This window comes from Hyperoodon ampullatus (genome assembly GCF_949752795.1).
Source record: "Hyperoodon ampullatus genome assembly, chromosome: 15".
Lineage (NCBI taxonomy): Eukaryota > Metazoa > Chordata > Mammalia > Artiodactyla > Ziphiidae > Hyperoodon > Hyperoodon ampullatus.
The window spans coordinates 16,162,672-16,178,419 of record NC_136928.1 but is presented as its reverse complement, the minus strand read 5'-3'; the positions used below and the strand labels follow the sequence as shown (position 1 = coordinate 16,178,419).

General features: G+C 47.4%; 1 protein-coding gene across 8 annotated transcripts in view; it reads right to left on the bottom strand.

Moving 5' to 3' along the window:
• Positions 1 to 15,171, bottom strand: part of INPP4A (inositol polyphosphate-4-phosphatase type I A) — a gene marked incomplete at both ends in the record, with an annotated part of 53,739 nt that extends 38,568 nt beyond the window's left edge. For all 8 annotated transcript variants that reach the window (XM_079721031.1, XM_079721027.1, XM_079721032.1 and 5 more), the window contains 8 exons: positions 1,105 to 1,252; positions 1,708 to 1,798; positions 2,515 to 2,626; positions 4,821 to 4,900; positions 5,175 to 5,291; positions 7,318 to 7,436; positions 14,431 to 14,475; positions 15,066 to 15,171. In XM_079721031.1, the coding sequence (XP_079577157.1) occupies positions 1,105 to 1,252; positions 1,708 to 1,798; positions 2,515 to 2,626; positions 4,821 to 4,900; positions 5,175 to 5,291; positions 7,318 to 7,436; positions 14,431 to 14,475; positions 15,066 to 15,171 (818 nt within the window). The remainder of the gene's footprint in view (positions 1 to 1,104; positions 1,253 to 1,707; positions 1,799 to 2,514; positions 2,627 to 4,820; positions 4,901 to 5,174; positions 5,292 to 7,317; positions 7,437 to 14,430; positions 14,476 to 15,065) is intronic.
• Between the last annotated feature and the right edge of the window lie 577 nt (positions 15,172 to 15,748).

Here is a 15,748-nt window from a genome sequence, read left to right as displayed (position 1 = left end):
TACAAATATGGAAAAGCTGAAAGGAAGTTTTAAAAAATTAACTCTATAAAATATACACAGGGCTTCCCTGGTGGCGTAGTGGTTAAGAATCCGCCTGCCAACACAGAGGACATGGGTTCGAGCCCTGGTCCGGGAAGATCCCGCGTGCCGCGGAGCAACTAAGCCCATGCGCTACAACTACTGAGCCCGCGAGCCACAACTACTAAGCCTGCACTCTAGAGCCCATGAGCTACAACTACGGAGCCCACGTGCCACAACTACTGAAGCCCGCACGCCTAGAGCCCGTGCTCCGCAACAAGAGAAGCCACTGCAGTGAGAAGCCCGCGCACTGCAACGAAAAGAAGCGCCCCCGCTCGCCGCAACTAGAGAAAGCCCACGCGCGGCAACGAAGACCCAACACAGCCAAAAATAAATAAATAAAATAAATTTATCTAAAAAAATAATAAATAAATAAAATATACACATATAGGGGGATAAAGCAGCTCATTGCATTATTCTTCCCCTTTTTCTCTAAGTTCAATTTTTTTTTCAAGATAAAAAAGTTAAAACAAAATAGCTGTATTAAAACAGTAGGATCTGGCTGCACTGTTTTCCTTCATGCAGCTGCTGCGTTGCATCTACAATTAACACTGCTCACTGGCAAGGAGCAGAGACGACTCTTAGGCAGACGGGAGACATACTCTGCAGCGCCCAGACCTCCCCTCAGGCTGCTCCCCGCCTCAGGACCTGTGAAGCAGGCCCTGGGCTGAGAGACACAGAGGATCAGTGTCCTGATGGGTCATCCTTAGCCCTCTGGAGCCCGGACCGTAGGAAACCGTGACCCAGGCAGCCACAACCAGAGAGGGACCAGCTAGTCTAACTTTCTCAAGGCCGGAGGGGAGGGGAGCCCGTGCTCAGCAGGGGCACAGCCGGCGTGTCGGGCACGCTGTCTCGTGACGTCCTCGCACAGAAACTCCGGGACACAGATGAGCAAACTGAGCCCAGGCCGCGCAGCATGCAGGCGGTGGACGCTGGGTGTGCGGCTAGGCCTATCTGATGCCAGTGCTCCACCCGCCCCGTCCACGAGCCTTCCAGATGGGAAGGGGCGGATGACGGGGGCCTCACCTGGCCGCGTCCTCCTCCAGCAGGAGCTTCACGAACTGCCGGGGCACGTGCAGGGACAGCATGCTCTCTGCCATCTGCTCCAGGATCCGCAGGTGGTTGCCCTCGGTGGTCGGGAACCGGTACATGCGGCAGATGGCACCGCCGAACACTGAGGCGGGAGGGGGGCAGGCCATGGTGAGCAGGTGCAGGCCGCCGCGGGACCCTCCCCCCCGGCCCCCGGGTCTTCTTCCTGCTCATCTCCAGGGAGTTAAAACACTTAAACCCACACCCACAGAGTGACCGAGCCCGAACGCCCCTGCCCTGTGACATGCGGTCTCATCATCCCAGACCGTGTCACCGGCTCTAAGGTGCTAGGACTGGGGCCGGAAGGCTGCCGGTCACCGAGCCCGACGCCATCGAGACAGAGCGAAAGGAAGCAGGAGCCCCCTCCCCGGAGGGTCACGAGGTCCCAACATGCTGCCACAAAGGACGGCACGCTGATGTGCAGAGAGAGGGGACGATGGGCGTGCACAGCCGTGACAATCAGAGCGGGTGGGGAAGCAGACCACGAGCCCGCGTGGACACTCACGAATGGCAGGAGTACCAACAGGGGAAGCTGTTTACCTGATTTCAGTAAAGTGTCTTTTCGCAACGAAGCGTATTTGGATCGGATTCCCAAGGCCTCGGTCAAGCTCTCGTCAACAGGCAGAACCATCTAAAAACATGTACAGAAAAGCATGAGAAAACTGTGACTCAGACTCCAGAGCACATCATGTCATAAAAGAACCCTTGAAACTAACATCCACCATCAACTCTAGGAGAAAGGCACAGCCACAGACAAGTGAGGCCCCTCCCAGGACACTGAACATACTCCGCCCACACAATTTTCTAGAAATGCACAACTTTCGAACAAGTCACTTCCCCTTGTCTTTGAGTGTTTTGATGTGTAGGATGAAAGGGCAGTGGTAGATGAGGCCCAGGAGTATTTCCACAGCTGACGTTTCAGGTTTATTTGGGGTAAAATGAGAGATCTCTGTATTTTACAATGACTATTTACCAGCGTTTGGGCTCTGAAATTAGAACTGTTGTTTGAGAGTGTCTGGGTGAGCGGTTGTGCGTCAGAGAGGGTGACACGGGGCGGGGGTGGGCACAGGTGTGACACTGGGCCCAGGCGGCTGCGAGGCAGAGGAACCTCTGGGAGAGGAAGACCATAACCAGCCCTCAGGGTGACCTGGGTCTCACTCCACACCCACGAGCCACCTCTGCCCTCCCGACTGACTGCAGCTCGCACTCTGGAGAGGGGCCAGCGTGGCCTGGGGCAGGGGCAGGGGACCGCTTCTCTCTACTTGGAGAAGTGCCTGGGGGGATGGGCGCCTCCGGCAGAGCCCGGCCTCCCCTCCCCACAGCTCACAGGCAAAGTGCTGTGCTCACCCTCCCGTTGACGGTGTCCAGAGAGCGGGTCACGGGGGGCCGCTGGTCTGACTTCTCCTCCATCTGCCAGCCCATCACGGTGATGTTGCCCACGCGGTCACTCTCCGCAGACCTATAACCGGCAACGCGCTTCGGTCAACAGTGCCGTGACTGCGCTTCATTTTCTGCTTCAACACAAAGCTCAGCTTCCCGGATGGTCAAGGGGTGCTGGGGGTGCCAGGATGGGGCCGGCTGGTCGGTCAGGCAGCAGTTACCGTGTGCACAGGCTCCGGGGGAGGCAGGCGAGGAGACGGGGGCACAGAAGAGGGCTGTGTCTGAGAGGGGACGATGCCCCAGAGATGGGTGGCGTGCCCGGTGAAGTGGGGGTCGAGGGTAGCCAATGCCCGCTCGGGAGGCCGGCGCCCATCAGCCCTGGGCTGACCCCGCCCCGGAGAGTGACGCGGACACACCTTGCAGTCGGGACTGGAGAGCACCTTCTTCTGGCACTAGACCCCTTTTCTGCTCATTCCCACCCCCCGCCTCAAGCTCTGATTAGCCTCAAGGCCTAGGCCGGGACCGCAAGTAAGCTGAGGTCACCCAGGATTTCCCAAAGCCTCTGCATCCTTCATGGTATAGCTGACACCACTCTAGCCCTGGTCCACTTTACTGCTAAGACCCCTCAGGTTGGCTGCTGGCTGCCTGGGCCCATCTGATTCATCCAGGGAAGCCCCAGTGAATCCTTGATTCATTCAGAGATACCCTGAAGCCTCTGGCTTTTTTATCTAAGCTGTGGGGCTTAGCCATGTTCTAAATTTTTATGTGGTCACATGCATCCACTGACCATTTCCTCTGTGACTCACTCTCACAGTTCTCGTGCCTGGAAAAGTCCCTCCCCAGGGCTCTCTGTTTGACAGTCATCTCTAGCTCCTTTTAAAACGGATGATGGGGCTTCCCTGGTGGTGCAGTGGTTAAGAATCCGCCTGCCAGTGCAGGGGACACGGGTTCAATCCCTGGTCCGGGAAGATCCCACATGCTGCGGAGCAACTGAGCCCATGCGTTACAACTACTGAGCCTGTGTTCTAGAACCTGCAAGCCACAACTACTGAGCCCACGTGCCACAACTACTGAAGCCCGAGTGCCTAGAGCCCGTGCTCCGCAACAAGAGAAGCCACCACAATGAGAAGCCCGCTCGCCGCAACCAGAGGAAAGCCCGTGCGCAGCAACAAAGACCCAACGCAGCCAAAAACTAAAAAATAAGAAGTGCAGGCTCTGGAATCAGACTGCCTGGATTTGTACGTGGGCTCTGATAGTTCTTAGCTGGATAACACCGGGCAAGTTAATTAACCTCTCTGGACCTCAGGTTCCTACTATCTCCTCCTAGGGTTGTAGTATTAGGCGAGGTCATACAGGAGAGCACACAGCAAGAGCTTAATAAATGACTATAAAATGTACATGTATAAAAATTAAAAATAAATAAATAGATAGATTAATTAATTAATTAATTAAAATTTTAAAAAGGATGATGCCCACGTCTTACATTTAACCCTAATCCAACTAGAATCAGCTCTGGCGTACGATGTACCTGGGTGTTCTTCTCTGACGGCCCCTCCCCCATGCGACCCTGCTTTTTCTCCCCGAGACCCCTTCCTCGTCCTGAGTCAAGCTCTCCACACACACAGCAGGGTGAGCCCAGCCCAACGCCTTCAACTCCGTCATCTCCGTGTCTTCAAAATGTCACACTACTATCAGGGAATTCATTTTCTGTGTCACAATCTTCTTTGCTATTTGGGACTATTTCCCCAATTTTTACATTATTTTGAAAAAAAAAAGAAAAAAGAACACTATGTCAGGGTGGGAATTGCCCCTAAAATGAATCTGGGAAGGACTGACACCTTGACCCCAACATAGTGGGGTCCCCCCCGCGCCTCCCTCCCCACATTCCTTCCTTCCACAAATATTTATTGAGCAGCAGGCACTGTTCTAGGTCTTGGGATACAAGCAAAACCATGGCACATCCCTGCCCTCTGGGAGATCACATCCTATCAGGGAGAGGACAGATAACAGAAAAATATGTTTGGTATCATTAGATGTGTACCTAGGTTTTCCTTTGGGTCTGCATACCTCCTATGGACACTGCACATCTCCATTCCGTGACAGGCCCTCTGACAGGCTTTTTTTCTCTCTCCTCAATGACAACCAAGTCCCCGCCCACAGAATGGCCTCTGGGGACACGGTGCTCTCTCAGTACAGGAGGTAGGCCCTTTCCCCATCTGTCCCTGGACCTCATAATTCCAGATCCTTGCAAAGGGACAAAATTAAATACCAACCTTAGTGTTAAATACAACCTATGACGCCTGTCCTGGAGCAGATCTTTGACGACAAATGTTCCAGAGCCCAGCAAGTACATCTGAGGAGGAGGGGGAGACGGCATTAGTGCACCTGCTTTGCCTCGGCTCCACCTGCCAGGCCCTGGGAGGTCCAGCTGGCTGGTTCTCTCCACACATCTGACCTCATCTCAGGAGCCCAATGGGGAGGCTCATAAAGATGTTCCCAAAGACAAACACATTTGGACATTAATTTGTGAGCCAGAAGTGAAGGCAATCTCGTGCTCACCTCTCAAACGATTACGTAACTTTAAAAAAAGGGAAGAATATCCCACGAACCACAACATGGTACTTAACTGTTCCCTGAGATCTATCCTTGACATCATACACGGAGAGCTTGATCTGTGTCATCTGATTGATGAGAGAGTCTTGAAAGAAGGCAATACTGCTTAGAAATATAGGATCGTTGGTTCCCTAGAATAGAAAAAATAAAAGAATCAGAATACAGAGTTGGATTTTTTGAACTAGTTGCTTCTGAAATACACCAACTTTCTCAGAAGGAGAAACTAACGTTCTTACCAACTTGGATCAACACAAATGCGGATGGATGCATTATATGGATGGATGCATGGATGCATATAACCAAAACACCATTTTCCAAAGAGGACAAAGTTTTCTGGGCCCAGATACAACAAACAGGCCACCACACAAGCTGGGCCCAAGGGCTCATTCTAAGGGCTCCTCCCTCAGCAGGAAGGTTTTTCTAAAACTGAGTTGAATGTCCACATGTATTCTTAGTCTTACAACTTCAGATGAGTTATGTATTTGGACCTACTACTGTGGGTTATTCCTTCAAGATGTACAAAGGCAGATGGAAGAGGATATGAATGGCCAGAGTTGGTTATTTCTAGAATCCTGGGTTTGGAATAATTACGGTCCGGCTTTCTTAGGGCTATCCTTTTCTGAGGACTAGCTGCTAGTGTCTCAATCGTAGGTAGCCACTTCCTGGCAGCCCGGCCTTGACCCCCAAAGCGCCATTACATCAGACTCTCTTCCTCAGGCGGTGGTTAGCGATCTCAGCCAAACAGTTAGTGGCTCCTGTCTGTACCTGCAGCTCCAGCTCCAACGTCTCAGCGCCCGCTGGACAGTGCCCGCCCCAGGCGTCCTGCTGGGGCCGCAGCCCCACCCAACCTGTCCCTCCATCCGCTGGTTCGGACCCTCTCTGACTCTGTGTCCAAGGAGGCTGCAGACCCGGGCACCTGCTTTGGTGCCTTCTTCTTTGTTCTCAACCACCCAGCATCGATGCACCCCCACCAGTTCCACCTCCAGAGCCTCCCTCTCATGCCCCCTTCTTTCCACTCCTCCCCGCTGCCAGTCAGGCCCCACAACACTGTCACTCCCCCAGCGACCTCCGACTCGGGGCCTCCCTGAAACACACCTGCGGACAAGGCTGCCCCGCCCGGCTAGACCCCCGCTTCCCTGCACTCCTGCTGTGCCTCTGCACACACTGGACAGGATCAAGTTACTCTCCAAACCCACACAATGAGCTGGACGGGACCTCGTCCTCCGGGTACCGTCCTCGTCTCTCTGCTCTGACAGAGACCACACTCTGCTCTGTCTGCATGAGCCAAGTTCATTTCCACCTCCTCAACCACAGGACGGTAGACTCCTTGAGGGCAGGGGCGGGGCCTCAAGGGTCTTTGTATCATCCACAGCACCCAGCGCTAGGCTTCATACGTAGGCAGTGCTCGACAAATGCTGAGAAAACAGAATCGTGGGCTTGAACTTGGAAATACATTTCTAAGAGAATGAAAAAGTGTTTTGTCTTCCAAAATGTGAAGCTGGGAGAGAAGGGGAAATGCAGTTTGTTTGGTGGAGAGTGCCAGGGAGGAGATACTTCACCTGGAGGCTCACGTCACCAACAAAATCCAACAGGAGCTCACACCAGCCAACTCCTATGCCTAGTTTCATAACTTACATGATGTGCTCAATTATCTGAAGAAATATTGTAAAATTCCCCAGGCGAACGCATATCATTTCATTTAATGTAAAAAGTAAACAGAGCACACATCTCAAAAGACTATAAAAATAAAACCCAGTAAAATTAAGGTATGCCTAGTAAGAGGGTTGGTTAAGAGTTAACACTCTCCAAACTCTGATTAATGAGCACAACTGTCCAAAAGTAGCAGCCAACTGGAGGTGACAAGGAAGAATCGGGGCTTACCTCTTGAAAAGCAATCAACCTTAGAGGACCACTGTTCAAAAACAGGCTGCCAATAGACAACTGATAATAACTGTAAAGGATATGGCAAATATAAATGCCACCGGATGAGTAAGTGTGATGAAAGATACCAATGTACTGAAAAGCCATGGAAGAACAGCAACGATCCACAGGAATGCAGCTGCAGCTACAGGTGCTCAGGTCACTGAACAGCCCTCCCATCGGGATCAGAAACCCTGTCACGGAGCCACCGGGGGGCCAGGGGCCAGCAGCACCCACCTCAATGATCTCCGTCTGTGCGTGCTTCGTCCAGAACGCCTGGGGTGGGGTGGTCACACTGACTGCTACAAAGCTATTTGGTTTTCGATCTAGCGATGGCGTATGCAGCTCACTGCAAGCTACAGAATTAAAACAATAGAAATAAAATAAAAATAAAATAGAAATGAATCTTTAAAATCAAGCTCTAGTTAGTTCTCTGTTCCAAATGCACCCAAAGAAAGCAAGAGAAGTAAATGACACTCAGAGGGATGAGGTGATCACATTGTCAGTTGTCACAGGGAGGTGATTTTTCAGATTAGAAGCAAAATTCCCTCTCATTCCTCCCCGCCTTCCCCAGCCCCCAGGACAGCAATGCAGGCACTGCCAACGGAAGGCCCTCTATGTCCACGGAATGGACGACATAGGAAGGGTCTGACCCATAAAGTCTGACCTTAATAACTAACTGGAGCTAAGCAGCCACAGAGCTGATGAAATCAAGACCCAGCTATACACACCCGCATCCAGGACTTCCGCAGCCTTAGCTCATGGTGTCCCCAGATCTGTGTGTGATGTATGTTGGAAGCAAATTAAAATTCTATGGCAAAATAAACAAAGCTTTTTCTTTTTCTTAAGGAAGTCATTGCTCATTTATTCTCCTTATAAGACTTATATCAAATGTAAGATTACTAAACATGTGACTTTTCAGAACAAAAGGCGCCCTGTAGAACTTTTTCAGTTAGAAAATGTACTAAGCATTTTGAAAGACTCAGATAACTCTATCACAGAAGGGACCCACAGGAAAAATGATCATACGTCTTTGAACCTCACATGCTATCTATTGTAAAATGCATTATGAGAGAAAGAAAAGGCCCACTGCCATTAGTCTATGATATGCCACTGACTGTAAGACACTTTCTGATTAAAGATATACTAAAAGATGAAAAAATATCCACCTTGTAACTGATGAAACATATGGTAAATCATTCAACACTCATAAAAAGAAGTGGTTTTTCTGGAGGGGCACTGAACATGCCCCACAGTGTTGCAAGCCTTTGGTTAATTCCCAGAGTTCGGAAACAATTGATTTTTTAAAAACTTTTTATAATTTTTAATTTTTATACAATTTCTAAAGGTTACTTTCCATTTACACTTATTGCAAAATATTGGCTGTATTTCCTGTGTTGTACTATACACCCTTGAGCCTATCTTACACCCAGTGGTTTGGACCTTCTGCTCCCCCCACCCCTGTATTGCCCCTTCCAGCTCTCCCTACTGGTAACCACCAGTTTGTTCTCTATATCTGTAGGTCTACTTCTTTTTTGTTATATTCACTAGTTTGTTGTATTTTTTAGGTCCCACATATAAGTGATATCATACAGTATTTGTCTTTCTCTGTCTGACTTATTTCACTTAGCATAATGCCCTCCAAGTCCATCCATGTTGCTGCAAAAGACAAAATTTCATCCTTTTTTATGGCTGAGTAATATTCCATTGTATCTGTATACACCACATCTTCTTTATCCATTCATCTGTTGATGGGCACTTAGGTTGTTTCAATATCTTGACAATTGAAACAATTGATTTTGACCATTTTTTCACTGCCTTTATGAAGGAGAGGGTTTTTAGAGGTCTTTATTCTTGCTCTCATCATTCTCAATGATTTTTAAAATGCTCACTGGTGGTTTAAAATTCAGAAACTGATTTTTACTTCTGCAAATTAATTTACTTCTGAAAATTAATCTCTCTGTATTATCTTCTCATATATCTTCATGGATTTTCATTACTTATTGGAATATAATAAAATACAAAGACCTTGGGTTTTCAGTTCAATGAGTTTTGACAATCATATACACCCATGTAACCCTCATTAAAACAAGATACCTTTTCCCATCAGACGAGAAAGTTCCCCCCATACTTCCCAATCAATTCCCCTACTCTGCAACCACTTTCTGATTTTTATCACTTTTGTCCATTCTTGAATTTCACATAAACGGAACATTTTTAAGATTCCTCTGTATTGGGCTTCCCTGGTGGCGCAGTGGTTGACAGTCTGCCTGCTGATGCAGGGGATGCGGGTTTGTGCCCCGGTCCAGGAAGATCCCACGTGCCGTGGAGCGGCTGGGCCCGTGAGCCATGGCCGCTGAGCCTGCGCGTCCGGAGCCTGTGCTCCACAACGGGAGAGGCCACAACAGTGAGAGGCCCGCATACCGCCAAAAAAAAAAAAAAAAAAAAAAAAGATTCCTCTGTATTGTTTTATATACCAATAATTCATTCTTCTTTTTAAAAATTGATGAATCCATTGTATGAATGTACCAACATTTACTTATCAGTCCCACTGTTAATAGACATTTGGGTTGTTTCCAGTTTGGAACTATTATAAATAAAGGTGCTATAAACATTCTTACATCTTTTTGTGAACATGTTTTCTTTCCTTTGCCTAAGTACCTAGGAGTGGAATTTCTAGCTTATAGTAGAGGATACACTTAGCTTTGTAAGAAGCTGACAGTTTTCTAAAGTGGCTGTTATCATTTTACAATCCCACCAGCAATTTACATGAGTTCCAGTTGCTCTGCATCCCACCAACAATTGGTGGGGTTCATCTTTATTTTAGTTGTTCTAATGGACGTGTTTTAATTTGAACTTCTGTGATGACTCATGATGTTAAGCATCTTTTCACCATGTGTTTATTGTTCATTGTTATAACTTCTTTTGTCAAGAGTCTGCTCAAGTCTTTTGCTCATTTTTAAATTGAGTTGATTTTTTTTTAACTGTCAATTTGTAAGCATTTTATTCTGGATCTGTCCTTTGTCAGGTATATGTGTTGTGAATATTTTTTTTCCCAGTCTGTGGTTTATTTATTCATTTGCTTAAAGATTTCTACAGTTTTTGATTTTTTGATTTTAGATTTTTAATTTTAGAGAACGGCAGGCAGAAAAATGTCCCTCCCCCTAAAAAGTATCCTCGTTCTAATCCCGGGAACCTGTGAATATATTATAATAATAGGCAATAAAAGACTTCATAGATGTGATTAAGGTCATGGAATCTTGACATGAAAAGATTATTCTGGATTATCTGAGTGGGCTTAATCCAATCACATGAGCTCTTAAAAGTACAAGTGGAAGGTGGAAGGGTGAGCTAGAAAGACGTGACAATAAAAAAAGAGAGAGACAGGAGAGATTCTAAGCATGAAAGGCACTCAACCTGCCATTGCTGGCTTCGAAGATGGAGGAAGGGGCCACAGCCACAGAACGTGAGTGGCCCTTATAAGTTGAGGATGGGCCTCAACCCGGGAGCTAGCAAAGAAATGGGGACCTCAGCCTCAAAACCACAAGTAACTCATTCTGCCAACAACTTGAATGAACAAGGAAACACATTCTCCCCTAGAGCCCCCAGAAAGGACCGCATCCATGCTGAAGCTTTCATTTTGGTGTTATAAGATTCTAAGCAGAGACCCAGCTGAGCCCTCTGGGTTTCTGACCTAAGGGAACAGTAAGATAATAAATTTGCGTTGTTTTAAGGTGCTATGTTATGGTCATTTGTTATGGCAGCAATAGCAAAGTAAAACACAGAGTTAGTACTTTCTGCCAAGAAAGCTCTGCCTACCCTCAGGTTGTGGTTGTGAGTTATTTATTTTCTTCCAGAAGCTTTAAGGTTTTATTATTTTCTAAAAATTCTATTTCTTCTACTATGTCTGCCTCAACAGAAATCAGGGATTTGACTGTTCCATTTGCTCTCCCTCCTTGAAGCTACCCCCATCGGTGACCCTGGTCTGGCCTCTCTTGGCCTGCCCTCTCATCATGCGAGGTTAGAACATCCGAGTCTCTCAAGCGCCAAGTGATGGCAGGTAGGTTGAGACACAGCAGGTGGCCCAAGGCTGGAAAGACTGATTATCAGCTTAAGGTCTGATGGGCCAACTGCCACTGTCAGAACACACCTCCCCACGGGTGACATTCTCTCCTGGCCTCGTCCCCACCCAGCCTGTCTAAATCTCATGCAAGGTTTAATTCCCAGCTCAGTTCCATGGCTTCCACGAAGCTTTCTCTCTGTAGCCCACAGTCACGTCTCCTTCTGTTTATCACTTACGCGTCACTCCTCTGGCATATTTCCATAGAAACCATTAATCTCTGATATGTGGGTCTTGTCTCTCCAACCAGAGCATCTGTAGTCCCAGCTGAATAAATGCTATTGACGTAAACCGGTAAAACATATTTCGAGTGCATATCATTTGACTCAGCAATTCTATATCCAAGAGTTTATCCTAGGGAAATAATCAGCAAAATATATGAAAGATCCATGTATAAGTACGTTAACCGTGCTGGTATGTTTATAATGGCAAATTGGAAAGACCTGAATGTCCAGCAATAGGAGACTGGTTAAAATAAATATGGCACAGCCATACAATAGATTCTATGTAGGCATCTAAAACGATGAGGTGGCAGATCCACGTTTACTAAAATGAAAAGATGCCAGTGATGTTTCGCTACGTGAAAAAAAATCATGTTAAGAACACTAGGAAGACATTTTTGTAAATAATTCCATCACCTCCACAACTAAAAATCATCAAAAATTTCTGTATAGCCCTGTGTGGGTGTAAAAAAATATCTGGAAGGATATATACCAAAATGCCAACTGTGATTCTCTCTCTCTGATAGGGTTTACATTTTCTCTATTAAAGGCTTTTAAATGAGTACTTTTTAATTTTAAACTTCTATTTTTAAGATAAAATATTTGACCATTCAATTATCTGACTCCTACTCCTCATCTTTGTTTTTTAATTGTGGCAAAATTCGTTTAACATAAAATTCACCCTCACTTTTTTAAGCTGTTTCTTCCTCCATCTATCTCATTAATATGACTACATTACCGCCCTTGACTTGCCAGATTCAGAAATGTCCTGATTTCTAGATTTCTATTATAGCGGTGAAGATTTTTAACTTAATTACATCAACTCTCATTCTCTCTCTAAACTCAGTTTAGCTCAACTTTTTTGTTACATCCATGTTCTGCATTATTAAAGCTAAGCGAATACTATTCATTACGGGATTTCTTTTACTTCTCTCCTGTGTTGGACTCTGTTTCCTGGATCTTCTTTTTTCTCAGTTTATTCCCTCTTTTCGGTGGAGCACATCCTGATCGATAATCTGGTTGAGCAGAGAACTGCAGGTTGGAGATATTTCTCCACTCATATTAAAAGATGTGGCCCCACGGTCTCCAAGCTTCCAATGTCCCCAAGCATCTCCAGGCCAGTTCCATCCCCAGGAGAGGACCAGTTGGTTTTTTCATCTCTGGAAGTTTTTAGGATCTTCATTTTATTCCCAGCGCTCTGAAATTTCACCCGGACGTGCCTTGTTATGCGCTCTGTGGTTCTGAGAGATGCTTGTATTATTTCTTGTTAATTTCCTCCCTTACATTCTTTCCTATTTTCTCTTATAAATGTTGAGCCTCCTGAATGTGCTAATTTTCCATTTCCCTCCCATTTTCTAGTTTGCTCTTAAAATTTTACTTTCTGGGATAATTCCTCAAATATCTTCCAACCTTTATTGAATTTTAAAATACTCTGTTATATTTTAAATTTCTCAGACTGTACATGTTCTTCAGTGGTTGTTTTTCTTCATAGTTTCCTGGGTTTTTTTATGGATACACCATCTTCTCTTGAGGATACACATTATAATTCCCTTGACGTTTTCTTCTTTCTTCAATGTTTCTGTTTCTTCCAAGTTCTATTTTTTTCTGTCTTTCATGTTGTGGGCCTTCCACAAAGGTCTAGTGATCTATGCTTTCATTTTGTTTTAATTCATCTCTGAGGTATAATTTGTATGCAAAACGCACCCATTTTAAGTACAGCACTCAGTGAGTTTTGATCAGCATACACACCCATAGACCCACCACCACTGTCCAGACACAGAGCGTCTCCATCACCCCAAAGGGCTCCGTGGGCCCCTTTCTAGTCAGTCCTCATGCTCACTCCCAGATAACCATGAAACTGTTTTCTCTCACTACAGATTCATCCTTCTGACTTTCACATAAATGGAATTACACAACACACGCCCTCTTATTATGGCTTCTTTCACTTTGCACAGTGCTTTTGAGATGCACCCATGGCGTGTGTGTATCAGTGATTGGTCCTTTTCCCTGCTGAGCGGCTGCCTGTTGTATGCATGTAACATAGTTCATCTTCCTGCTGATGGACGTTGTTTCCACTGCTGGATATTACAAATAAAGCTGCAGTCAACATGCATGCACCAATCTCTGCGAGCACAAATAAAAGTCTATTTGTTTCTAAGTATGTAGTATCAGCAGGCTGAGGTGTATGGTGGGCTCCGCGGGCTCCCCGACAGTGAATGGGTGGCCGGCCGGCCTATTGTGGCTGGGTTCCAGGCCAGCATCTCTGTGTCTCTTTGGGAGTGGTGGCGAGTGGGTGGTTTACCTTCTCCAGAGACAGCCTCCATCCTGGAGGAATAAGCCTAACAGAATTAGGATGAGAGGAAGAAGGGTAGGGAGGGCGAGGTGGGCGCGTGCCCCTCGGCAGACTTCCACGGACAAGGGGAGAGGGACACTAAAGAGTGTCGGGCCTTGGAGCAGAACCTTCTGCGATGAGCCACACTGCCCGACCCCGGAGCCAGTACAGCCCACGGCAGTGGCTGGCACACTCTCTCATCTGATGCTTGTGAGAGGGACAGCATCAGGGGTCAGCTCCTCTGCGCGTGGAGCTGGGATCCGAGGGCTAGAGAGCTAAACGCGACCCCACAGGGCCTTGTGGCCGCGGGCGGACAACGCTGGCCCTCAGCCCTGTTTCCTCACCCCTCCCTGCCCCTCCCAGGGGGTAGGAGAGGGGAGAGGAGGCTGTCTTTGCGGCTCTGGGTGGGCTTACCTCCTGCCCCGCCCCACTGCCAGCCGGCAGGGAGCACGTGCTGAGGAGACACGAGCCCCGCAGGCAGGGAGGCAGCCCCCCGAGGTTCCCTCCCACCCGCAGGAGGTTCCCACCAGCCTCGGAGCTTCATGTCCTCAGAAGCACTTGAGCAGCAGTGGTGGTAGCAGCAAGATCTCTGAGACAGACTCCTGCCCATCGTGGAGTGTTTGTTTTGTTTTTAAGCAACGTATATTTTAAGACAAGAAAATTTAAAAGACACCTACCTAAGCTGAATTCTAAAATGGGCTCATCTGGATCTTGTATACTTCCTGGATAAAAAAGAAATGACAGAAAAAAAAAAACCACCCTTAATAAACTTTTCCCTGCTTTCAGATTTGATGCAAAAAACTCAACACACTGGTGGCAATCATTTCACAATATGTATAAATTAAACCATCAAGCTGTACATCTTAAACTTACAGTGATATATGTCAATTACTTCTCAATAAAACTGGGAAGAAAAACCCAACGCTCCGCTTTCTTTTCCCTCACAAACTGTTATATGAGATGATTTCTTTGTTGTCTAAACATTTTACTTTGAGATTCCTAAGAAGTCTCTGATCCCGAGACCAAACCCCCTCCCACTTGGGTCTGTACACCCACAACACAAAGGCCTTTTGTTATGGTCTGGGCACTTGCCAGACAGGCACTGTGGACATTCCCACGTTATCTACTGGCAAATGAGTCCTGGAGGTGCCCACGCAAACTGGAAAACTGATGGCGGGCAGGTTCCAGTGGAAGCAATTCCCAGGAAGAGGGCTGACTTGCCCCTATTCCAGTTCAAGCAGAGGGATGCCAGGCCTGGCCCTCTCAGCGCTGCCACAGTATGGGACCCGCGGGCAGGCCCGGTGAGGCTCACCTGCCAGAGAGAGGCCAAGCATGTCAGCTGCCACATCGATGGTGGAAGCCCGCTGCATCGCACGGGCCCGGGTGCCATGGCGAGGGCTGTGCTCTCTTGCTGTCATGATGTCATTGGTGACGATGTGCTTCCTGTTCCTGGGTCAGACCACACCTGATTCCCCGGGAAGCGCTGTCACCAAGCTCTAGTCCCCTAAGGTGGCAGTAGTCCTGAGAAATAAAAACAAACACTGTTTTTCTTTAAAAAAACAAACAACAACAAAAAAGAAACGGGGAAGGTGATGAAGAGACACTGGGCCCTCATGGAGACAGCACGCTGACCTACATGGACAAGACGCAGCAAAGCCAGGGTCCTCTAGCAGATGGGGAGCCAGGACGGAGAGTCCGAGGAGCTAGGCCCCGTCTAGTCACCCCCTCTGTACTCACACACACACCAGCATGGTCCGTCCGTGGGATCCCGTAAAGAAATCATGTTCTCTTCAACAGAGACATGCCACATTAAATGAGGGCTCAGATCTAATCATAAACTATGGCCTTTGATATTTTCTTGTTTGCTTTATTATGTTTTTCTACTGGCAAGTCTCAGAGACTCTTTACCATCATAAATCAGCTCACTACCATCTCTGTTAGAAAGATAAGAGGCGCAAGAAGAGGTCTGGCGCCCACTGGCTGGGACAGCACAGC